The sequence below is a fragment of the Phocoena phocoena genome, chromosome 14 (assembly GCF_963924675.1).
Source record: "Phocoena phocoena chromosome 14, mPhoPho1.1, whole genome shotgun sequence".
NCBI classification, from domain to species: Eukaryota; Metazoa; Chordata; class Mammalia; order Artiodactyla; family Phocoenidae; genus Phocoena; species Phocoena phocoena.
This window is the reverse complement of record NC_089232.1, coordinates 44,117,418-44,143,552: the sequence shown is the minus strand read 5'-3', so window position 1 is coordinate 44,143,552 and position 26,135 is coordinate 44,117,418. Positions and strand designations below refer to the sequence as shown.

Genomic DNA, 26,135 nt, shown 5'->3' with positions numbered 1-26,135 from the left:
AGAGAGATAAAACATAAAGTCTTTGGCTTCAAGAAATTCACAGGTTAGTCAGTAGAGTCTAGCTAACCAAGAACTGCTATTACCAAGGTATATATAGGGTCCTATAGAAGCAAAAGGAGGAGTACTATGCCTAGGATGAGCCAGGGAACGGCAGCAAAGCTAAAGAAAGCAATAGTAAGAAGGTGAAAGAGTGTTCTAAGAAAGGGAAGAGTGTCTAGAAAGGCACTGAGACATATGAGAACACAGCTTGTCTTTGGGAACTCTAAGTTTGCTCAATATTAGGCTATGCACTGAGGATTGGTACCATGCAAAGATGAAAATAGAGAATTAGGGAGCAGCCAGACCTCAAAGGAGTCTAGACACTCAAGTAATGAGTTTACTCTGAGGGCAGAAGAAAGCTACTGAGCCATCTTAAAGGTAGGAGTGACATGATAAAATCTATGTTTTAGAAAATTTCATGTGATCACAGATGAGGAGACAACCTGAAGGGGGGCAAGCCAAAGGTAAGAAAATCAGTCAGGGGCTACTGCATTAATCCCAAAGTCAGGGACACATCTGAGAAATGTTTGGGAGGTAAATCACAAAACCCGGTAGTAAGACAGCAACTCTATTACATCATGAGTGTGTCATTAAAGAAACAAAACAGGGACTTGCCTGGCAGTCCAGTAATTAAGACTCTGGGCTTGCAATGCAGGGGGCGCAGATTCAATCCCTGGCTGGGGATCTAAGATCCCACATGTCGCGTGGCTTGGCAAAAAAAAAAAAAAGCGAAACAAAACTAAACAAAAATTGTATGAGAGGGCTTCCCTGGTGGTGCAGTGGTTGAGAGTCCGCCTGCCGATGCAGGGGACACGGGTTCCTGCCCCGGTCTGGGAGGATCCCACATGCCACGGGGTGGCTGGGCCCGTGAGCCATGGCCGCTGAGCCTGCGTGTCCAGAGCCTGTGCTCCGCAACGGAAGAGGCCACGACGGTGAGAGGCCCGTGTACCGCAAAAAAAAAAAAAAAGAAAGAAAAAATTGTATGAGAGAGACCATACCAAAATTCAGAGTTAATGTCATACCTGGTAAGACAACTTATATATTTTATAAGTCACTTTGGGGTTATTATAGTCATAAAGTTAGCACAATCTATTTTTGAATCTTAAGTACTGATAGAATGAAGGAAGATTTCTCAGTCAACTTCCTCTATTAAATGGCTCCTTTGGGTACACTTTATGAAGCTGTTTCTCAGGAAACACTTAAGCAGAAGTTGGATGACCATGTGTCATATAAGAATGATTTTCATAGATGATTTCTAAAGTACCTTCAAATTCAAGAATCTAAAAGAAGAAATGCCATAACAAGTATATCACAATTACTACATTATTCAAGTAGAGATTTCTGTAGCTATCTAATGGGGTTGAATCATAGAAAGTAATTCCAAATATTGTTCTGATACTATTAACAATTTTTCCATACTTAAAACTATAACATATCCATATTTTCAACTGCTTAGGTAATATGACTAGGATTATGAAATCAACTACAATGTCACAAATTCCTTAAAAATTCATAGCAAGTAATATTCTACATTGGTTGCAAAACTGCATGACATCTCAAACATGAAAATGATTATTTCCACTTCACTGTCACCAAGCCCTATGTCTGATAACTAGCACTGCGGAAAAAAGATTTCGTTTGGTTGAAGTAGGAAAATGCCCTGCAGCATGCAGAAGAGCTGGCCCATCTCTAAATAGCTTCCTCTTCCCATTAGTTAAAGAGAACTGATGCCATGTCACAAGCTCTTACAGAGATTCTTTGATTCAGGAGCTACTCAATGAAATCCAGGATTCATCTCTGAATACACTGAATCCCAAATCAGTGAACAGACTCTGAAATTATAAGGCAGAGTCATAAACTGGCACGAAGAAGTCAGCTCTTTACTTTCAAATTCTAGGTCAAAAATACCAAATCCAGAGTCACTGAACTAACCAATATTCTTACTCTTAAAAAACTCTTTAGATGAAAAAAAAATTCTACCATAAGGCTCCTAAACAAAATTCTAAATCTATATCTATATCTGAAAGCAGGAACACAAGACTGGCAGGGCAAAAATGTAATTATAAGTATATAAACAGATTTCCACTTCTAGCCAACATGAAATAAAAGGAACCAAATTTACCCTCCTGCCTGAAATGACTGGGGAAAAAAAGACAAAACATATGAAGCGTTTTTCAAAACAGTGGTCATCAGGCAACAAAGGACAGTAGATCCCTGATAAGGAGTAAACATACAAGATAAGTCCTACAATTGCCCCAGTTTATTGCCTTGAAAGAGTTTCTAGGCCACAGAACAGGAATGGGGAACCTATGCTGAGCACACACAGTGGTCTCCCTGAGTTGAGGAGACAGAACGTAGTACGGAGACAGCAAGGTGACTGTCATATACAAAGCAGAGTACCTAAGACAGAGCTGCTCAGAAAGATCCAGAGATCTACACAGGGTATCCCTCAAGTCTTCAGCTGAATACTTATAAGTATATACGTGTGAGGAAACTACACACGGACAGTGAAAGAACCACCAAAAAGGATTACAGGGGCACCACCCAGAGCTTACACAGGTCCAGGAATAGTTCCTGTTCCCACCAGCCAGAGTACTCAGAAGGGTTCTGCCTCAACAGTGCAACAAAGCAAAGTGGTACTGCCTAACACAACTTAAAAGCAAGATCTGAAAAGATCACTGTTTCCAAGTAACTTAACTGCATTCCAGAACAAAGCTCAAGAATATTTTTAATGGGAAACAAAAATATCCTGCACCCAACAACAAAGTAAATTTTCAAATGTCTGGCATCTAATCAAAAATTACCAGGTATGAAAAAGCAAGAAAACACAATCCATAATGAGGAAAAATATCAATCAAAACCAATCAAGAAATGGCACAGACAGTATTAGTAAACATGAACTTTAAGCGATTTATTATTGTATTCTACATGTTCAAGAAGCTACAGAAAAGACAAAGCATGAAATCTATACACAGGGAAGATATAAAAAAGACTGAATTTTTAGAGATGAAACTACAGTACCTGAAATGAAAAATATACTGGATGGGATTAACAGCAGATTAAACATTACAGAAAAAAAGATTAATGAATTTAGCAAGATTATCCAAAGTGAAACAGAGAAAAAAAGACTGAAAAAAAAATTGAATGGTATATCAGTGAACATCAAGCATCCTGATATACATATAACTGGACTTCCAAAAGGAGGAAAGGAGGCAAAGAAAGGATATATATTTAAAGAAATAATGGCCAAATTTTTTCCAAATTTGATAAAAACTACAAAACCACAGATCCAAGAAGCTCAATGAACTCCAAGCACAAGAAACATGAAGAAAAATACACATTCTGCATTTATAAACGGTTCTCGCTCACAAATTCTATAACCAAATGTAATCTAGAAATTACTCAGACTGAAGCTAACTTTTAGGTTAACTTACTGGGTACCATTTCAACTGACAATTTAATAGAGTATATTAAATCAAACATTAATTTGAGCAAAGTGCTTAATAGAAATCTTAATGATTTCAAAATTAGTAAAATGTAGCTTTTAAAACAATGTATTTTGTTGCCCTATTTGGTAAATAATTAGGTAATTTGTGTTGATCTTATTTTAGAAAGATAGTTTTTAGAAAGATAAAATATACATCTTCCTTTTTAAAATTTTCTTTTCCTTTAATTTATATAGGTCATTCAGAACAGAATTAGGACACTGAAAAAACTTTTAAAGAAACTGAGAGGTGGAATTGAAAACAGAAGCAGATTTGAGGTTTGGAATGGAGATACTCCTCCCAAAAAAACAACCTGGCAACCACTATTTTGGGACACCATTACTTTCAAAATATAGACACATATATATTTTAAGTATAAAGCTGTACCCAAAGTGGAAACAAGCTGAAGTGTCTGTTTTTAGCACCTTGGCTAACAATTTAGGATTCAAAAAAATCTAAGTGTTTTTTGGAAAAAGAATCATTCAAATAAAAATCATTAAAGGGGAAAACTAATGTATTTTCCTATTTTTGTGAGCACACCTGTTTTTTTAGGGTTCAGCATACAAACTCACAATCTTCTGTCTAAAAACAAACAAGAAAAGAGACATAGGGGAACAAGTTCTGAGTATCTACTGTAATGGCTACCCTTCCTGTCATTTGTGTTCCCTAAAATAGAAGTCAGTTTAATTATTCTACCATTTTGCTTGGGAAATAGTGGGATATTTCAAAGATTAAAGATAGTTCCATGGGAGAGCAGCCCAAAATATATTTATTATCCCTGGAAATAATTAATGTCTACATTCCCTTTTCCTTCTTTAAGAAAAAAAATATACATACACATTCAGATAACATATATTTCTTTGGGTGCCTACACAAAACACTTCTGGAAAACATGTAGTAGTATAATACTTCCCTGTAGGATCAACACATACATGAAAAATACACAAAACTCTCTTTGAGCATATAAACTACGAGTCTCTTTGAGTACACAGACTGATAAGTTTACCAGTGGAACAGTTATTTATGGATTTGACTTATACCTTCTTTTAAGTAGAAAAATCTAAAAAGAAAACTAATACCAAAAAAAATACAGAATTGATCATTTACGTGTTAGGTTATTAGTCTATTAACAGTAGATTTATTCTCTGGTAACAATTATTTATTAATAATGTACTAAATTCCCAAACATATAAAACATAAGAATGTCTTAAAATTGAAAGTTCCAAACTACTCTTGTAATCGGTTTGTATTCAAGACAAATAAGGCTAAACACACATTATTTTAAGCACAACTGTAATATTCACTACACTGATGTGCTGAGAATGCACATATACTACAATAACTATGATAAAAATGGAGCTTTGATTTCACTGATCCAGCTACCAATGATTTCGATATTCAATTGCCACCTCAAAATCACTTTCCTACTTAATTTAAACCCAATATCATGAACATAAAAGACAAAGATTTGCCTACTAAATCATTAGCCAGTTGTCACCAAGATTTCAACCACCTGCATTTCAAAACTAGTTCTAAGAATACCTTAAAATGATTCCCCAAATATTAATCTACTAATTCACACAATAAATCACCTAATCAGACTTTAGTTATTATATACATTTAAAGTACTTTCTACAGCAACAGTCCTCACCAATCAGAACTGTTGTTTGAAATTCTTTCCTCTGAAATCTGTTATTACTTCACCAGTTTCAAATTTTGAGCCATTTATTTTTAGACACAAAGGTTAATAAGAAACATTTCTGCACCAAATGCACATAACTTCACAGTAAAGCCTTTTTCCCCCCTTAGGAAACTATTGTAATTCCCCTCTTCATTTTACAAAATTATCAAAGAGGATACAATGTGGTTTGGATTTCAGCACTGAAGACAATAAGTGACAATACATGATTTGCAGAATGAAAAATTAAAGTTTCACAATTTTAACACGTATAATTACTGGCTTGTGATAAATGGACTGATAAATGTAAGATTATCACTCCTTTCAAGGTCCAATTCTTAAACCACCTGAATTTTTCTCGCCAAAAAACTAAATTAGGATCTTAAAACATAAAGCCTCTAAGTTCACAGTATGCAAGTTTAAAAAAAAAAAGTTGCCTAGAAAGAAAAAAAAAGAACACTTACATTTGGAGCATGACTTGGTTCAAGAACACCCCATCCACCAAAGCCACATATTCATCCAGGTTGGTCCCATTTCCTGCAGCCAGAGGTCCAAACGTTTTAACCTAGAACAGAATGATGATCATCACGACACGAACGCCCACCTCCATCTCTGCAGCCACAAATAATGCAGCAAAATATACAATAAATAACACCCCACTTACCCAAGTGACCAAGGGGCTGGTCATGAACTGCTCCAGAAGGGGAGTAAAAATCTCGTTCTCCATTTTACAGAGAATGTACTTGAAAAAAGGAACTACCACAAAAATAACCCTAGGGAATTGGTCACTAAACGTTGAAGAAGTAAGCAGAAATCAATGAAAGTCCATTCTGGCACGGGAAGAAAATCCCATCGTGGAGGGGAGAAAAACTCTCCCTCCTCAAAAAACACCCCAGAGGGAAACGAGCCGAAATCCCGAGAAGTGGCTTCGACAGCAGCCACGAGCAGCAGCCTGCCCTGGAAATGTCTGTACCGGGCGAGGAGGGGCAGAGAAAAGGCATCTGGAGGAGGAGGAGGAAGGGAGAAGGGGTTGGAGCAGCAAGACAAAAAGCCCGTCAAGGTTGCCCAGCTCCTGGAGGAGCCAGACCAGCGAGGCTGCCCCCAATGAATTAATCCCCCCGTGGGCTAAATGAAATCCCACGTTAGATACCACGTTAAGGGTTGCGAGCGGCCGTCAGGCTTTACCTCCGCGTTCCGCTCCACACGTTCCACCCACCAAAGTGGGCATGGAGCCGCTTTGACCCGCGGAGCCTCCCCTGCCCGCAGCCCCTCACCAACAACAGGCAGGGCTCGCCCCTTCCCACCGACCGCACACCATCCCTCCGTCGACCCCAAGCCTCGCCGCCTGCCCCCTTCCCCTCCCAGGGGGTGGGGGCTTGAATGTGTGTCCCTAACCCCCCAGTTTCCCGAGCCCCGCCAGCCTTTTCAGTGTGCCTCAGGGAAGCCCTGGCACAAAATCACCGCCGCGTTACAGCCTCCTTCTCCGCCCTCTCTGGAGGAGCCAGAGTAACGGCCTCAGAACCGCATTGCCGCATCACACCCCGCTCCCCGCCGCCCAACCAGCGCCTCCAGCCCGCCGTCAAAGGGGCGCGCTGCTCCCTCCGCGCCCATATCCTTCCGCCGACTCCCCGCCCCTCCCGCGCCGCAGCCTCTGGATTGTGGGAGAAGAAAACCGCTGCATGAGCGCGCTCCCGAGCGCGCTCCCCAGCGCGCGCGCCCCCGGGCCGGCCCCGCCGCCGCCCAGATCTTGGCGGTGGGCGAGGCGTGGACGCGCGCTCCCTGCGGCTGCTTCGGTGGCCCGCGACTCGCTCGCGCCCCGGACTATTGCCAGGGCCTGGGGGGCGGGGATAGGGAAAGGAGAGGAAGGGGTCTGTTGCTCCCTTGCTCATGCCTAATTATGGTTTACTTCCTCCCCGAGTGCCTTCTTTGATGTGTGAAGGAAAGGGAACGAAATCCCTCTCTTTTAAACATGAGGGATGCAGACAGCCTTTTTCGGACAGTTTGATTTGATCTGTTGAGCGTGCTTTCGCCAGCAAAACGGAGTAGGAAAACTCACTGCAGTAAATAGCAAAGGAGGGACTTGGGCCGCAAACTCGTCTGTTTGTTTTCCTTTTTGTCTTCTTCTTAAAAAAATCCAATCCATGAAAGCATGCATGTTCTGCAAAGTTGCAAGTGAATGTAGTAGGATTTTAAATAACCAAAGCTGTCTTTCAACTTGTTGGTGTTCCCTAACTGGAGCAAACGTGATTCAGACATTGTTGTTTGACTATTTGGTGATTGAAAAAAATCCAAACAAAATCAAGAGCTACTAAGAGGAAACATTTGGAAGTCATCCAAGTTGGGTGACAAATAAACAGATTACATATTTGTTATAAATCTCAATGCTGTGCACGACTAGAACCATCAAAGTAATTTTAACAGTTCCCCAGCAAAATCAAATGTTACTCCTCCTCATTTTGAAGGAAAATAAAAACCTTTTCCCTGGGACAGAATGATATGCAAAACAAATTTTTTTTGAGAAAATATAGTATTATAGTTTTACAATGTGTGCTGCTTACATTTACATCTACTTTGAGTACTTATATTTTAAATTAGCAGTAGAACTGTTTTTGTCGGGCTTACTTGGTGGCACAGTGGTTAAGAATCCACCCGCCATTGCGGGGGACACAGGTTCAGGCTCTGGTCCGGGAAGATCCCACATGCCGCAGAGCAACTAAGCCCGTGTGCCATAACTACTGAGCCTGCGCTCTAGAGCCTGTGAGCCACAACTTCTGAGCCTGCGTGTCACAACTACTGAAGCCCACACGCCTAGAGCCCATGCTCCACAACAAGAGAAGCCACGGCAATGAGAAGCCCATGCACTGCAGTGAAGAGTAACCCCCACTCGCCACATTTAGAGATAGTCTTCATGCAGCAACAAAGACCCAACGCAGCCAAAAATAACAAAAAAATGTTTTTACCATAGCACTGAATTAAGAACAGCACAATTTCTTAATTAGGTTGTTGAGAGCCTGGGTTCTAGAATCTTCGGCGGGATTCAAATCCAGGCTCTGATACTTACCAGCTGTGTGAGCCTAGGCAAGTCTGTCAACCTCTCTGCACTTCACTTTCTTCATGTGTAAAGCAGAGTTAAATTAATAGAGTTAAATTAAATGGCAACCTATAGTAAGTGCTTTATAAATGTTATCGGTGTTGTTTTCATCATTATTCCCCTCAAATTAAGAATCTTGTGGAAAAAACTTGAAATGTAACCTCTCTTACTTTGGTTGCAGCAGAAGGACTCTTGCTTTGGAGAACAGAGAAATCATCTTAATTAAAATTAGGATGCATTCATGTGGCACTTTGCTAGGTGGATACAGAGTAGAATCTTGTATTGCCCTGGCCAGTACACAAGCCTTGGGTCATCTTGGTTGCTAGCAATTTTTTCCTTCTGCTCTTGATGACTCTTTCTTAATCACAATCCTTTATTTGGAAACACGGACAAAGAGTGAACAGGCACCAAGAAGGAAGCATTGCTTTCAGGAACAGCCCAATGCCTGACATGTCCACTTTTCTTTGTAGTCCCTCAGAAGCTTCACTAAACAACATGGAAGTGTTCATTGCCTATAACGTGTTTTATCTTAAGACAGACCAACCTGCTTCATTCATAAATGAAAAACCCATAAAGTTTAACACCAACTATGAGTTAAGGGCATTTTGGACAGTAATGACTGAGGGGTTAGCACAGGAGTTGTATAAAACACATTGTTTATCCTCTTTACATTTAGTAGCTAGACCTCACAGAAATCTGGATTCCCCTTTAGAACCAGATGGCCCAGATGCTTCCTGGTCTATCTTTAGGTTTTACATGTGCACGCGCACGTGCGCGCGCGCGCACGCACACACACACACACACACACACACACACACACACATACTCAACAAAGAAACATGAGGAGTTAATTGTAAAAACAGGAAGCTTTAGACCAGACTGAGGTCTGCAGTAACTTATTTGAAAACCTACCAATTCACAATTCTCTAGTTTAATAGCAGCCTTAGAAATGCTTCATAATATCTCAAGAGTACAATCAGGAAACTTCTCTGGCAGAAGAGGATTGTATATTATGCACAATTTAATGGTCTTTGAATTGCAACATCCTGTAAGATTAAGTCCAAAAGTTTCTTCCTATCCTCCTTTCACTTAGGAAGAGATTTCTCAAGATTTCTTCAAGGTACTTTTGTTTTGTGCTTTGTAATTATTTGTCCTGAATTCATCCCTTCTTAGAATGTTAAATTCCCCAGGAAGGGACTTTGGAAAAATCATACCCAACTGGTAAGGGTCTAAATTATTACCTCTACTCTCTTCTATTCAGAAATTAAATGGTTGAAATGGACCATGATCCCACTTAGGAATCACTAGAGAAAAATTCTCTCTGTGTATTATAATTGAGGCTTCCCCTGCAGGTTACACATACATAACACTACCCATATACCAAAAGCACCCATGTTTACCTCCACCTTGATTTACACTATAGGAAGTGGTAAACTCACCCTGAACCAGACTCCTTGGTGACAAATATTTGCAAAGCTAATCACATCCATAAGCTAGTATAATAAAAATAACATAAATACAGCAGCAGAATGGCACTGTTGTTTATAATAGCCAAAAATAGAAACAACCTAAATGTCCATCAACTGATAATTTAATAAATTAAATGTGGTGTATCTATACAATGGAATATTATTTGGCAATAAAAAAAATGAAGTGCTGACACATACTACAACATGGATGAACCTTGAAAAACATGCTAAGTTAAAGAAGCCTATCACAAAGGACCATATATTGTATGATTCCATTCGTATGAAATGTCCAGAAGAAACAAATCTATAGAGACAGAAAGTAAATTAGTTTTAGTCTAGGTCTGGGGAGGTTGGGAGGAAATGGGATTCATGGTTTAGGGGTGTGGGTTTCTTTTTTCTTTTCCATTTTATTTATTTTGGGTTTCTTTTTGAGAAAATGAAAATATTCTAAATTTGATTGTGGTGATGGATGCACAATTCTGTGAATGTACTAAAAATCATTGAACTGGTTATCTAAAATGGCTGAATTGTCAATTATTTTTCAAAAAAAGAATGGCATCTTTGCTTCATGAATATTTACAAAGAAATGCTGCACCATCAAGAAATCCAATCTCTCAGACTTTTTTCTTTCTACAAATTTATTTATTTTACTTATTCACTCTTGGCTGCGTTGGGTCTTCATTGCTGCATGCAGGCTTTCTCTAGTTGCAGTGAGCGGGGGCCACTCTTCATTGCAGTGCACATGTTTCTCATTGAAGTGCGCGTGCTTCTCAATGAGGTGGCTTCTCTTGTTGAGGAGCAGGGCTCTAGGCGTGCCGGCTTCAATAGTTGTGGCACGTGGGCTCAGTAGTTGTGGCTCACGGGCTCTAGAGCGCAGGCTTAGTTGCTAGGTGGCATGTGGGATCTTCCTGAACCAGGGATTGAACCTGTGTCCCCTGCATTGGCAGATGGACTCTTAACTGCTGTGCCACTGGGAAGTCCCTCTTGTAGACTTTTCAAAAGGGTCTCTTCCGGGAACTGTTCTAGTTAACTAATGACCTAGAGGAAGCATTAGCTGGAGATTACCACTTGCCAGTGAATTTGAAGAACCAGAAAGACACTGAGGTCATAAAATACATGGCTTTAAAGACAGATTTTTCCCAAGTCCATATGATTTTTTTCTCAGGGAAAAGCACAGAAGAATACATAAATATCATGTAATCTTTTGTTTCTCAAACAGCATATGATGATATGTCTTCAATACCCAAAATGTTTTTCACTTGTTATTATTTTATGGAAATCTTGCAGAAAGGTGTCATAATTGTCTAAGCTTTATTGAACAGAAATTGATGTTTTATTAAAGAAATATGTCATTACAACGGAAATAAAAGATTGTCTTATGCTTTTAACATAATGGTATATTCAGAGGCTCTTGAGAAGTGTAAGGGTGTTTGACCTATACTCACAGGTCCACTATGTTTTGAGTTTTTACTTTATTTTGAATAGTTTTCTTATCTTCTGTCCTGGCTCTTGGTTTTTGTTGCTGAAAATATCTCTATCAAGAGTCCCCGGGCTTCCCTGGTGGCGCAGTGGTTGAGAGTCCGCCTACCGATGCAGGGGACAAGGGTTCGTGCCCTGGTCCGGGAAGATCCCACATGCCGTGGAGCGGCTGGGCCCATGAGCCATGGCCGCTGAGCCTGCACGGCCGGAGCCTGTTGCTCCGCAACGGGAGAGGCCACAATAGTACCGCAAAAAAAAAAAAAAAAAAAAAGAGTCCCCATTCAGGGGTTCCCTGGTGGCGCAGTGGTTAAGAATCCGCCTGCCAATGCAGGAGGAGGCACAGGTTCGAGCCCTGGTTCGGGAAGATCCCACATGCTGCGGGGCAACTAAGCCCGTGCGCCACAACTACGGAAGCCTGCACTCTAGAGCCCGCGAGCCACAACTACTAAGCCCGTGTGTCACAACTACTGAAGCCCACGCACCTAGAGTCCGTGCTCCACAACAAGAGAAGCCACCGCAATGAGCACCACAACGATGAGTAGCCCCCGCTCACCGCAACTAGAGAAAGCCCATGTGCAGTAACAAAGACCCAACGCAGCCAAAAATTAATGCATAAATAAATAAATAAAGAGTTCCCATTCAAGTCTGCTGTTTCTGATTTTCTATGTGCAGGAAATTCACAGATTGTTAAAACAGTCTGAAAGAATTAATGATTTTTGAGTGAGGACCTGATGGGCTCTCCTATGAGTAAAGTTCATGAATTTGTGATGTGCCTAAAAGTGTCTCTTTTTTTTTTTTTTTTTTTTCCTAAAAGTGTCTCTCGATGTAATGTTTTGGCTGTGGTATGACGTAAAAATATCTTGTAAGTTAATGGTCACTTATCAGGTATTTCCAGGGTATGACTGTTGTATCATGTGTTCAGTTCCTTGTATTTGTATGGTTCTTATGCTGCTAATGGAAAGATACTAAACAAATGGAAGCTTGACAAATAGAGGAGAAAAGAAAAACATGTATAGAAAAGGACAAATATTATAAAATGGACTTTTAAAAGGTGGAAAAAAATCACTCTTCTATTCTGACTGTAAGCCTCTATGATCTACTCATTCACATCCTAGAGACCTTCATTAGCAATACCTATTTAAAACAGAACTTAGTCTATGTCAGAACAAATGATGGAGCATTAATAAAATAGACAAAAATTCCATGTGGCAGGCACTACCCTCACAGTGAAGGAATACAACAGAAATATAACTGATAAATTATATACCATGACACAAAAGCTTAAGACCTTCTAATAAAGGAAGCACAAACTGGCTATTCTTGGGTATAATAATACCATTTTTAGGACATCATTTGACTTTGTCACACAGCAGTCCCTTTTGGGTAAACCAACAAGTAAGTTTCCACATAAGGTACCACTGGTGCTCTTAGGCTACTGAAAATAAAAGAGGGCTAAAACAAACATTTCTAATCATAGAAAAAAATGTAGATCTGCTTTCATATCATAAAATACAAATTACAAATGATGAACATTACAAATGAGGAAATATGAAGGCATTTTATTTCCTTTTGTCGAATGGCAGTAGGAAGATGTATAAAAAATGCATATACAAATATGAGATTATGTATCTGATGTTCTGCTGTTTAAAGTTAAAATTCATGCAAAACTTTAAAAAAAATTTAATGTGAATATTTTTATTTCCTAGTTTTCAATCAATATATGCCAGTTGAATATTTTCTTAAAATAGTAGCTTGAGAAGGGCTCTCAGACTTAATTTTATGCCGTGAATTTTGTAATCTAAAGATCTGTCTTTTGTTTCTCAAACTAAAATAGCAATATGAAATATTCAGTTACATGAAGCTAAACATATTCCATATTTTTAAAATTACCTTATTTTCTCATTATAAAAATAATACTTATTGTCACATTTGGAAAAATCAACAACACAAAAAGAAGAAACAAAAAAAATCAAGCCTATAATTCTACCACTCAGAAGTTAATATATTGCCACGTGTATTTCATATTATTTTAAAAAACTGTACCACTCTCAAAACACCACTAGGAAATATAACAATGATGAAAGTTTGAACATGCGCCCCCATTTAAATTATTCAATAAATGGAATTCAAACGAATTTTTAATAATAATATTCATCATATGTTAAGTGTATAGAACTACCAGGTTACCAATTTTTAAAACATCAAACCCCAAATTTCCATAACCATATTTAAAACTTGGCTAATAAATCTTGCAAAAGAATGAAAATGTATTCTTTGGATTTAAAGTAAAACTGAGGTTATGAGTTCTATATTTGTCAGTGCATTCTCCCTTCCTTCATTAATCAACATTGATTGAGCTACTGTATGTGTGAGATAGCATATGGGGTATACAAAATGCAGAGAAGTATCCAAATGAGGCCAAAATAAATAAAATGACAAATACATCTTTCAATCAATTAGTTCAAAGGTCAGCAAAGCTTTCTGTAAAAAACCAGATAGTAAATATTTTAGGCTTTGTGAGCCATAAGGTCTCTGTTGCAAGTGTTCACCTCCGCCATGGTAGCCTAAGGCAGCCATAGACTATGCGTAAAGAGGTAGGTGTTGCTGCATGGTAAAACTTTACCTGCAAAAAATAAAGGTTCGGTTTGTTAGGCCACAGTTTGTCACCTCTAAACTAGCAGTCACTGCATTTATACTGGATGCAAGCAAAGCAAAAAACAGGATTGAATTTTTTCCAGTCAATTCATTAACTTTATAAATAACCAACTATATTCACATATATTCTGGAAGTGCAGAAGAGTTTGTCTACAAGTTGCTTGGAAACTGAATTCTATTTTTCTAGTGCATCCGATATAGTTCAAATGGCTTTGCATCTCTTATCGTGTTACCACTGGAAACTTTTCCCCAGATATAAAACTATTCTCTTGAGTACCAGCAGGAAAGAGGCGGCACCCTTGAAGTGTTTAAGAAAGGAGAATTTAATGAAGGGATGAATGAGGGAGGTGTGGGGAGTTAAGTGAACCAACAGAGGGTGGCAAAGCACCCAAGGAGGAGCAATAGAGGGGAGGGCTTCTACCTCTAGGTCTGAAGGGGCAAGAGGAGGAAACTGTGTTTCTGGAACCCTGGAAGACCATCGTCTTGGAATAGGAACCACTGGAAAGGAGCTGTGTCCATAGAGAATGGAGCTACTGCCATCATCATGCTGCAGAAGAAAAAATTAGGAAAGAATATCCCAACCTCTCTGTCTTTCTCACTTACATTGCCGGCCAGTGCTGCCCACTGCTGAACCCCATGAGAAGCAGAGAGCAAGAGAACCCAGGTGATGAGACTCTGGCACAGAGCTGCATGCGGAAAGCGTGGATAACACCTAGAACCATGTCTATATGTTCTCCGATAGTCATACAAGTTGGCAATTCTTATCAAATTAACAAAAGCTTGAATCTTTGGTGAAATGCCATGATGAAACAGAGAGAGTAGATAAATACGTTAAGAATGAAATGCCATAAAATTTGTGGCATGTAATTTGATATATAAGATCTGTTAATGCAAAGTGTAAACCAAATCTATTTTTCTAAACTAAGTATATAGTATCAGTGTCCTGCAGTGTCTTGCACATAGTATGTGCTGTATATTAGTTGAGTGAAAAAATATGTTAAGATAATTAAATTTTCATAACTTTCATTTAAAGAACTTGATTTTTACATAGAAGGAAATGTAATTTAGTAAGAGACATTGTTTTAAAAGAAAACAACAAAATTAGTTTAATGTGAATATGGGGCACTGGTGATTCTTTTATCTGTGCCCCTCACTCACAGTAAAAACTGGAAGTACTACACATAAACCAACTTCACTAAAACCCATTCATTCAACATTTAGAATGAATCCTCATTTGAAATCATTTAGTCATCATTTTTTAAAAATAGGTCTTCATTGGAGTATAATTGTTTCACAATACTGTGTTAGTTTCTGTTAATTTCATCAAAGTGAATCCGCCATATGCATACATATGTCCCCATATCCCCTCCCTCTTGAGCCTCCCTCCTACCCTCCCTAACCCACCCCTCTAGGTCATCGCAAAGACCGAGCTGATCTCACTGCGCTATGCTGTTGCTTCACACTAGCTAACTATTGTACACTCAGTAGTGTATATATGTCGATGCTACTCTCACTTTGTCCCAGCTTCCCCCTCCCACCCGGTGTCCTCAAATCCATTCTCTATGTCTACATCTTTATTCCCGCCTTGCAACTAGGTTCATCAATACCATTTTTTTTTAGATTCCATATATATGTGTTACCATACAGTATTTGTTTTTCCCTTTCTGACTTACTTCAGTCTGTATGACAGACTGTAGGTCCATCCACCTCACTACAAATAACTCAATCTCGTTTCTTTTTATGGCTGAGTAATATTCCATTGTATATATGTGCCACATCTTCTTTATCCATTCAACTGTCGATGGCCCTTATTAAAAAATCTAGAAACAATAAATGCTGGAAAGTGTGTGGTGAAAAGGGAACCCTCCTGCACTGTTGGTGGGAATGTAAATTGATACAGCCACTATGGAGAACAGTATGGAGATTCATCAAAACACTAAAAATAAAACTACCATATGACCCAGCAATCCCACTACTGGGCATATGCCCTGAGGAAACCATGATTCAAAAAGAGACATGTACCACAATGTTCATTGCAGTACTATTTACAACAGCCAGGACATGGAACCAACCTAAATGTCCATCATTTTGTTTAATAAAAGCAAAATGGATAAGAAATCAGAGTTATGCCCTTTACTTATATTTGACAAAGTTCAATTAGCCTCTTCCAAAATCATTGTGAAATCAACATGATAATGACTGAAATAATGTTAGTAGGTAATATCAACTAGATCTCCTATATTTCATAATACATTAATCATGTGGAGACTTTGACTCTAAATTAGGAAGAATTTGTATGTAATTGTTACCTTTCACAAATTCATACACATGTTCTGTAGAAATTTACTAGCATAAGTTTAAAAAGACAAGTTTTCAAGTCCTGAATTGAGCATTTTTTGATCCCAGAGGGCTTTCGATTTCATTCTCCTTCTTTTTAGTTTGAGACATGGCAATAGTATATCAATTCTATTACAGCTACAAACAATTTTTGAGTTTTGGTCATTCTGAATTAGTTACCCAGCTGTCTCCATCTCCTTTATTTTATCTTTTATTTACCATGTCCCTGTCTTACTCATACTTGAATTTTTTTAAACTAAGGTCATAAGAACAATGGCCATATTTTTCCTGTAGCTCAATGTGAAAGCACTTTTCTCTCACTCATTTTGCAAGAGCATATCAAATTACATAGAATTGGCAAAAATCAGCATGATTTTGTGAAGAGCAAATCCTGCCAAACTAATTTCTTTTCTTCTTCTTTTTATTAACCAACTGCAGGACCTGGCAGATGGTATAGCAATGACCACCTCTACAAAACATCATCTGTGTCTACTTACTGGTATATATATCATGTGTTTTCCAACATACTGTGGTGCTCAAGTCTGAGGTAGAATCATGAAAGGAATGCTTCCTCTCCCCTCATTGCACTCCTGAATGCTGATATCAGCAAAAAGGCATAAATGAGACTGGAATCGGTTACTGAGTATGCCGAGTACACACAGATTGTAGATCACCCTTGTCTCATGAGAAGCAAGAAAGCGGAATTCCACCTGGCCTAGAAATCAAATGACCTGATGCTTCCAAGATTTCTCTAAAATGTAAATAACATAATATCCTTGTACTTCTGCACTAAAAGACCCCCACCTTGACAAATACTACAAACAAAACAAACCAACAAAACAAAAAACTGGCCACTAAGAAGCGGTGAAGAAATTAAAATTCACCAAGAAATTCTTATATATTTCAAAAATAATCTTTTAGTAACATCAGATGCTTCCCGAACTCGTGAAAAGCACCATTCACATGCCTTAGCTGTAATATCAGTCTAAAGTTTTGCCCACCAGGTTTTGTCCACTATGAGAACTTCCTGTTCAGTTCCTTTTCTTTTGTCCACTCAGTGAATGTGCATTTTGAGTAATTATTACGAACCAGGCACTGAGGATACAAAGATGAATAAGATGTTTCCTTATGACACATGAACCCTCAGGGACCTTACAGTCAGCTAGGAAATACAGACAAACTGATTATTCTAAAACACTGCAATGTGTGATGGGTACTACCTGAGGAAGAAACAAGGTTAAGTTTTAGTGGAAAGTCAAGAAAATCTTCACAAAGAGGTGACATTTTAGGCAGGCCTCGAATGAAAAGCAGATGTTCAGTGGAGAGGGAAAGTCAGGGCATTTCAGGTGGAAGAATAACAGAAGTAACACATCAAAGTACAGAAGAGCATGGTATGTTTGCACGTCATGAATAGCTTTCCATGGAGAAAGAACATGGTTTCCCAGGGGTGGAGAACAGTGGGAAACGAAAGCTGAGGTCGTACTGTGAAGAAACCGAAATATCATACTAAAGAACTGGTCTTTATCCTATAAGCAATAGGGTCAATTAAAGCTTAAAAAAAAAAATCAAGAGAATGGTATCAGATTTCTCTTTTAAAAAGAAAATTCTAGCAGCACTGTAGTGGGGGGATTGGAAAGAGGTGAGGCTGCAGGCAGAGGAACCAGACAGGAGTTCCTCCCACTGAAGTTTTATAGATTCAGCACACACTGCTTTTGATTTTTCCAAGTTTAACACTGACTTTCTTGAACTTTGTTGACAGACAAGAGGTTATAAACACTACCACCCATCCAGCAGCTTGTTCATGTTGCCCTCTATTGGCAGGAAGGTAAAGAAATTACTGTCTGGGGCATTATTTCATATTTGTTTGCTGGCAGAATTTAGATTTCCCTGAAATAATGTTAGTTCTGTTTGGTGATATAAAAACACATGCCACTCCTGGGTATATATCTGAGGAAAATGAAAACACTAATTCGAAAACATGCACGCACTTTAATGTTCATTGCAGCAATATTTACAATAGCCAAGATATGGAAGCAACCTAAGTGTCCATCAACTGTTGAATGGATAAAGAGGATGTGATACACATATACACATACGCGTGCACACACAATGGAATATACTCAGCAATAAAAAAATGATTTTTTTCCATTTGCAACAACATGGATGGACCTGGAGAGTATTACACTTAGTGAAGTAAGTCAGACTGAGGAAGACGAATACTGTATGTTACCCCTTATATGTGGAATCTAAAAAATAAAACAAACTAGTGAATATAACAAAAAAGAAACAGACTCACAGATATAATGAACAAACTAGTGGTTACCATGGGGAGAAGGAAGCGTGAAGGAGCAAGATAGGAGTGGAGATTAAGAGGAACAAACTATGTATAAAATAAATAAGCTACAAGGATATATTGTACGGTACAGGGAATATAGCCAATATTTTATAATAACTATAAATGGAGCATAATATTTAAAAATTGTGAATTACTGGGCTTCCCTGGTGGCGCAGTGGTTGAGAGTCCGCCTGCCGATGCAGGGGACACGGGTTCGAGCCCTGGTCCGGGAAGATCCCACATGCCGCAGAGCAACTAAGCCTGTGTGCCATAACTACTGAGCCTGAGCTCTACAGCCTGTGAGCCACAACTACTGAAGCCTGCGTGCCACAACTACTGAAGGCCATGTGCCTAGAGCCTGTGCTCCACAACAAGAGAAGCCACCGCAGTGAGAAGCCCGTGCACCACATTGAAGAGTAGCCCCTACTCACCGCAACTAGAGAAAGCCCGTGTGCAGCAACGAAGACCCAACGCAGCCAAAAATTAATTAATGAATTATTTTTAAAAAGTATTTTCTATAAAAAAAGTATTTGTATGCTACCATTGAGGTTTTGAATCATCCTCCCCACATTATTAAACACAACTACATACAAAGATTTCTCCTTCCTTGAAATTCAAGTTATTCATAAATTTCATTGCAACTGAGTGCCAGTAACTATGCTAAGAGTAGAGGATACAAAAAAGAATCTCAAGACATTCATAATGTGATAATAGAAATAAAATTAAAATATCATTAATGTGGTGATCTAAATGCATAAATAAGATGAATATGTGTTATGCAAAATGCTCTATGATAAATACAGGTAATTCATATCTGTGTCTTGAATACTTATTATACATCTTAATATATTCAGTATTAATCACACTAAAAAAACTGTAACTCATATTTATATAAGTTGACTTGTAAGAGTATGTCTTCACTGTAGGAAAATCAGATATTACAGATAAATACAAAAAACAGATTAAAAAGAGAAAAGAAAAGAAAAAAATTGGAAAAAATTCCACCCACAATCCCATCTACTTAGATGCTTCCAAATTGTCATACATACACACACACACACACACACACACACTCACACATGCACAATCACACACATGTGGGATCAAATCATAGACAATGTACTCTTTTTTCCCACTTAACAGTATACCAGGACTATATTTACATGTCAATAAAAAAACTTTTTAGAGTATAATTTGAATTAGATGAAGACCAATTAAAAATTTTCCTGGTTTTATTCAGATATTATTGACTTATATGTAAGTTTAAGGTGTACAATGTGATGATTTGATACACATGTAAATAACAAAATGATTACAGTAAGGTTAGATAACACCTCTGTCCCCTCACCATGCTCTACATTAGATCCCCATAACTTATTCATCTTATAGCTGGATGTTTGTACACTTTGATCAACATCTCTTCATTCCCCCCACCCACCAGTCCCTGGTAACGACCAATTCTATTCTCTATTTCTAAGAGATTTTTAAATTCCACATAGAAGTGAGAACATATGATATTTGTCTTTTTCTGTCTGACTTTTTTCACTTAGCATAATTCCCACAAGGTCCATTCATGTTGTCATAAAAGATAAGATTTCTGCCTTTTTTATGGTTTAATAATATTTCATCGTGTGTGCGTGTGTGTGTATCATATTTTCTTTATTTATTCATCTGTTGTTGATGGACACTTAGGTTGTTTCCATGACAACTACTGGAATAATGCTGCAATGAACATGGGAGTGCAGGTATTTCTTTTTAAGATCCTGATTTCATTTCCTCTGGATATATACCCAGAAGTGGGATTGCTAGATCATATGGTAATTTTATTTTTAATTTTTTGAGGAATCTCCATACTGTTTTCCATAGTGGCTGCACCAGTTTACATTCGCACCAACAGTGCACAAGGGGTCCCTTTTCTCCACAGCCCCACTAACACTTGTTATAGCTTGTCTTTTTAATAATAGGCATCCTAACAGGTGTGAAGTGATACATCATTGTGGCTTTGATTTGCATTTCCCTGATAATTAGTGATGTTGAGCATTCTTTCATGTACCTGTTGACCATTTGTGTGTCTTCTCTGGAAAAATTTCTATTCAATCCTCTGCCAATATTTTAATCAGATTGCTTTTTTTTTTTTTGATGTTGAGTTGTATGAGTTCTTTATATAGTTTAGATATTAACTCCTTATCAGATATAGGTTTGCAAATGTTTTCTCCTATTCCAGAGGCTGCCTTTTCATTTTGCTGTGAAGTTTTTTAGTTTAATGTAATCTCACTTCTTTATTTTTGCTTTTGTTGCTTTTGCTTTTAGTGTCATAATCAAAAAATCATTGCCAAGACGAAAGTCAAGGAGATTCTCCCCTGTTTTCTCCTCGTAGTTTTATAGTTTGGGGTCTTACATTTAAATCTTTAATCAATTTCAAGTTGATTTTTGCGAGTAGTGTAAGATAGAGGTCTAATTTCATTTGTTTCTTATGACTATCCAGTTTTCCCAACACTATTTATTGAAGAGATTATCCTTTCCCCATTGAATATTCTTGGCTCCTTTATCAAATATTAGTTGACTGCATATGTGTGAATTTATTTCTGGACTCTCCATTTTGTTCCATTGGTCTATGTGTCTGTTTTTATGCCAGTACCATACTTTTTTGATTACTATAGCTTTGTAATAAGGTTTAAAATTAGATATTGTGATGTCTTCAGCTTTGTTCTTTTTTCTTGAGATGCTTTGGCTATTTGGGGTCTTTTGTAGTTCCATATGCATTTTAAGATTATTTTTTCTATTTCTGTGAAAAATGGCAATGGAATTTTTATAGGGATTGCACTGAATCTGTAGATCACTTTGTGTAGTATGGACATTTTAGCAATATTAATTCTTCTAATCCATGAACACAGGATGCCTTCCATTTAATTGTATCCTCTTCAGTTTCTTTCATTGATGTCTTATAGTTTTCAGTACACAGATCTTTCACCTTCTTGGTTAAATTTATTCCTAAATATTTTATTGTTTTGATGTTATCATAAATGGGATTGTTTTCTTACTTTCTGTTTCAGATAGTATTTTTTAGTGCATAAAACAACTAAATTTTATGTTTATTTTGTATTCTACAGCTTTACTGAATTTGCTTGTTAGTTCTAAAGGGTTTTTGGTGGAGTCTTTAGGGTTTTCAAATGGAGACAATTTCATTTCTTCCTTTCTGGTTTGGATGCTTTTTATTTGTTTTTCTTGCCTAATTGCTCTGGCTAGGACTTCCAGTACTATGCTGAATAAAAGTGATGAGAGTGGGCACCCTTGTCTTCCTGAAAGATCTTTCAACATTTCACCATTGAGTATGATGTTAGCTATGGTCTGTCATACATGGCCGTTATTATACTGAGGGTGCTCCTTCTACACCTCATTTGTTGAGAGTTTTATCACTAATGGATGTTGAATTTTGTGAAATGCATTTTCTGCATTTATTGAGATGATCATATGATTTCTAAAATATTTTATTCTATTAATGTGGTGAATCATACCCATTATTTGCATAAACTAAAACATCCTTGCAGCCCAGGGGTAAATCCCACTTGATAATGGTGTATATGATTCTTTTATTTCTTTATTGTGGTAAAATATAAATAAGATAAAATTTACCACTTTAACCATTTTTAAGTGTTCAGTTCAGTGGCATTAAGCATATTCACGTTGTCGTACAATCATTACCATCATCTATCTCCAGAACTTTTTCATCGTCCCAAACTGAAACTCTGTATTCATTATATAATAACTCTCCATTCCCTCATCCCCCCAGCCATGGGTAACCACTATTCTACTTTCTGTCTCTGTGAAGTTGACTAATCCAGGTACTTCATATAAATGGAATCATACAACATTCGTCCTTTTGTTCTGACTTGCTTCACTGAGCATAATGTCTTTGAAGTTTATCCATGTTGTAGTATCTATCAGAATTACGTACCAGGAATATGAAAATCCAGCTTCCTTTTCTCAATCTGGGACAAAGTCTAAGATATAAAAAATATCCCAGCGTTCCCCTGAGGCATCAGGCTGAAGCTACCCTCAGCAGGACTTTGCCTGAAGTCACACCTTTGCTTGGCTTCTTCCTCTTCCTTATCCTGATTCTCACACTCCCATATTGTTTTTTCCAGGGAGCACTTTCTCAATAAATCTCTTGCACTAGAATCCTCATCTCAGGGCTTCCTTCTGGGGAACCCAACCTAAGACATCAAGAAACAACTTGTATCCAGAATATTAAAAAAAAAAAAAAACTCCTTCAAAAAATAAGAAAATGTAGGCTATCTAATAGGAAAAGGGGCAAAAGACTTGAGCAGCTATTCCATAAAAGAGCATATACAAATTATCAATAAACATATGGAAAGGTAACCTACTTCATTAGTCATCAGGGAAATGTAAAATGAAATCCCAGTGGTATACCACTACACAGCCACCTGAAAGGCTGAAATGAAACTACCAAGTGTTGGTGAGGATGTGGAACAGAGTTCTCATATTGCTGGTGGGAGTAAAAACTGGTATTTTGGAAAACTGTTTGGTAGCATATACTTAACCCTAATGTGTACATCCTATAAAAGAGTAATTCCACTCCTAAGTAAATATCCAACAGAAATGTTATGTCTGTGTATAACAAAGACATGTGCTGGGCTGTTCATGCAGCACTATTTGTAATAGTCCCAAACTGGGAACTACCCAAATGCCCATCAAGAGTAAAATGTATAAATAAATAAATAGAATACCGTATAAGCATCGTATACACAGAACAATATAGCTGATTCTCACAATATAATGTTGAGTGAAGAGAGGTAGATACAACTGAGTGCATACTGTATAATTCCATTGATTTATTCCATAGGTGAAACTAATCTTTACTCTTAGAACTAGGGTAGTGGTTAGTTACCTTGGGGGTGGGGTAGGGATGGACAGTAGCAGGAAGTAAGCACGGGGTGGTTTTGGGGTACTAACAAAGTTTTGTTTCTTGACTTGTATACTGGTTACTCTTGTGTGTTCAGTTTGTGAAAAATCACCGAGCTGTGTGTATTTCTATTAAAAGTTTTTTTTAAATACTTTTTTTTAATAATCAAAATAACTCCTGCTAGAATAACTGAATAAATTATTGGACAGCAACACAAAGGCATATTATACAGTTGTATAAAAGCTTGAGGAAGATCTCTATGAACGAGTATGGACTGATTTCAGGATACATTTTTAAGTGTAAAAAGCAAAGTGCAAAAGAGTATTTATCTTTATGTAAGAAAAAAGGGAAAATAAAATAGATCTGTATCTGCTTATTTGTAGAAGGAAAAAGAGGAGGAGGAGGAAGAGGAGAGGAGGGGGAGGGAAAGGGGGAGGAGGGGGAGAGGAGGAGGAGGGCAAAGGGTGGGGAGGGAAGGAGGAGCAGGAAGAGGAGAAGGGAAAGAAAAGAAAAGGAAGAGAAGGGAGAGGATAGAGGGGAAGGGAAGGGAGGGCAGGGGAGGGGAGGGTCAGGGAGGAAGAATAAATCAGAAACTAATGATATCGTCACCTACAAGGGGTGAATGGCAGCAAAGTGGAAAGAATGGAAAAGTGGGATCAGGGTAGAAGGATTGAAAGGGTACTGATACTTTTGGGAGTAAACTTTTTTGTATACTTCTGACTTTTAGAACAATGTCAGTGTTTCACAGACTCAAAAAATAAGTAATTTAATTCAACCAGTTTGCAAGAGGCACCCCAAATGGAATACAAATAGTAACAAATGAACCTAAGTACTATATTACCAATACAAATGAACAACATAATCACACTGAAGGAGTTAGGAAAGACAAAAACTAACCCAGGTAACTTTGAACAACAGTATTTGGACTATACAGTTCTTCCTTGAACAACACAGATTTGAACTGCACAGGTCCACTTGTACGGGGATTTTTTTCAATAAATACATTGGAAATTTTTTTGAGATTTGCGACAATTTGAAAAACCTCTCAGATGAACTGCATAGCCTAGAAATATTGAAAAAATTAAGAAAAAGGTATGTCGTGAATGCATAAAATATATGTAGATATACAAGTAACATATAACATATGTGTTAATCCACTGTTTATGCTATCGGTAAGGCTTTGTGGAATCTGAGGGCAGTAGTACCTCAGAAAGAGCACGGGATAATAAAATGGTTAGCAACCAAGAACCCGGGAAATACCTTCTAGTATCCTGCTCTGCTTCTGTGTTTAATTCTCATTGCTCTGCCTAGCAACTCTCTCTGCTACTCAGTTCACGCATCAGGTTACTGCTGTACTACAACTTTGAAGTTTTAAAATTTCCTTCACTCAAAACAGTAGCTCAGTCTGAATAAAAATATTATGGTTCCAGTTGCAAATTCCTGGTAGAAAGAATCTGATGATCTCAGTTTAAGTCAGATCTCTACCCATGGTCTCACCATCCGTGACCAAGAATGAAGTAGTATAATAGAGATATGGTTGTCTGGGGCTCATCTTATGGAGAAGGAAGTTAAGCTAGGTCATTGTGAGATGAGCCAACGCACCAAAAGAACTTAATACAATTGCTAAGTGGAAACAAAAAAGTGCCTTGTGCAATGCAATCCCATTTCTGTAAAACAGAACAAAACTATCTATATACAAATATATGTTTACTGCTAACACGTATGTTAGAAGAGTCTAGAAAGACTTAAGTGACCAGGAAAAATACTTTTTTATTTCTAAAGTTTCATTTTGATATAATTTCAGATCTGCAAAAGTTGCAAAAATAGTACAAAGAACTCCTGTATGCCCTTAACTCAACTTCCCCAAATGTTAAATGTTACATAACCACATTAAAATGATCAAAACTGAGAAAATAACAACAATAAATACCACTAACTAATCTACAGTTCATATTCAAATTTTAACAACTGATGCACTAATGTCATACTTTTCCTGGACCAGGATGCAACGATCCAGATCACACAATGCATTTAGTTGTCTCCTTAGTCTCTTTAATCTGCGACAGTTTCTCAATCTTCCTTTGTCTTTTGTGACATTGACACTTTTTCCCCTTGCCATTAGTAAGTATCTTCTGGGGAGTTACTTCGACATTATGTAAAAATTCCCGTTTCTCCATAGTTTGGCCCACCAATTTTAGCATTTATTAATGATTCTTGCCTGAAACAATTCTTACATAGTTTTTGGCAAATGGTGATTTTCTGTTTCTGTCACTTCTTCAACATTTATTACTTGGAATTCTACTGTAACAAAGAGCTTTCCCTACCCCTCCAATTACTTATTTAGTTGATTTTTTATCATAGGGTCTTACGGACATTGGTTTTATTCATGGATTATATTACTATCATTTATCATTATTTTGTTGCTTAAATTGTCCCAAATTTGGCTATTTGGACTCCCTTCATATAGGTTCCTATGTTCCTCCAACAGGCCCCCATCATTTTTTGATCATTTGGCATTGCAAAATGTTCAGATTCCTCTTGTTCTCTCCCTGTTCCAGCCCTGGAGTCAGCCATTTCTCTAAGGAGCTTTGGTTTCTTTCTATTTTTTGGAAAATTATATTTATAGAACAAAATCTGGGCACT

General features: G+C 37.8%; 1 protein-coding gene across 4 annotated transcripts in view; it reads right to left on the bottom strand.

Annotated features, from left to right (window-relative positions):
• Window positions 1-6,353, bottom strand: part of CCDC88A (coiled-coil domain containing 88A) — a 125,264-nt gene extending 118,911 nt beyond the window's left edge. For all 4 annotated transcript variants that reach the window (XM_065891695.1, XM_065891697.1, XM_065891696.1 and 1 more), the window contains exons 1-2: window positions 5,867-6,353; window positions 5,667-5,767 (exon numbers count right to left, since the gene is read on the bottom strand). In XM_065891695.1, coding sequence (XP_065747767.1) covers window positions 5,667-5,767; window positions 5,867-5,929 — 164 coding nt within the window. In that variant the 5' untranslated portion in view covers window positions 5,930-6,353. The remainder of the gene's footprint in view (window positions 1-5,666; window positions 5,768-5,866) is intronic.
• Window positions 6,354-26,135: the final 19,782 nt, after the last annotated feature.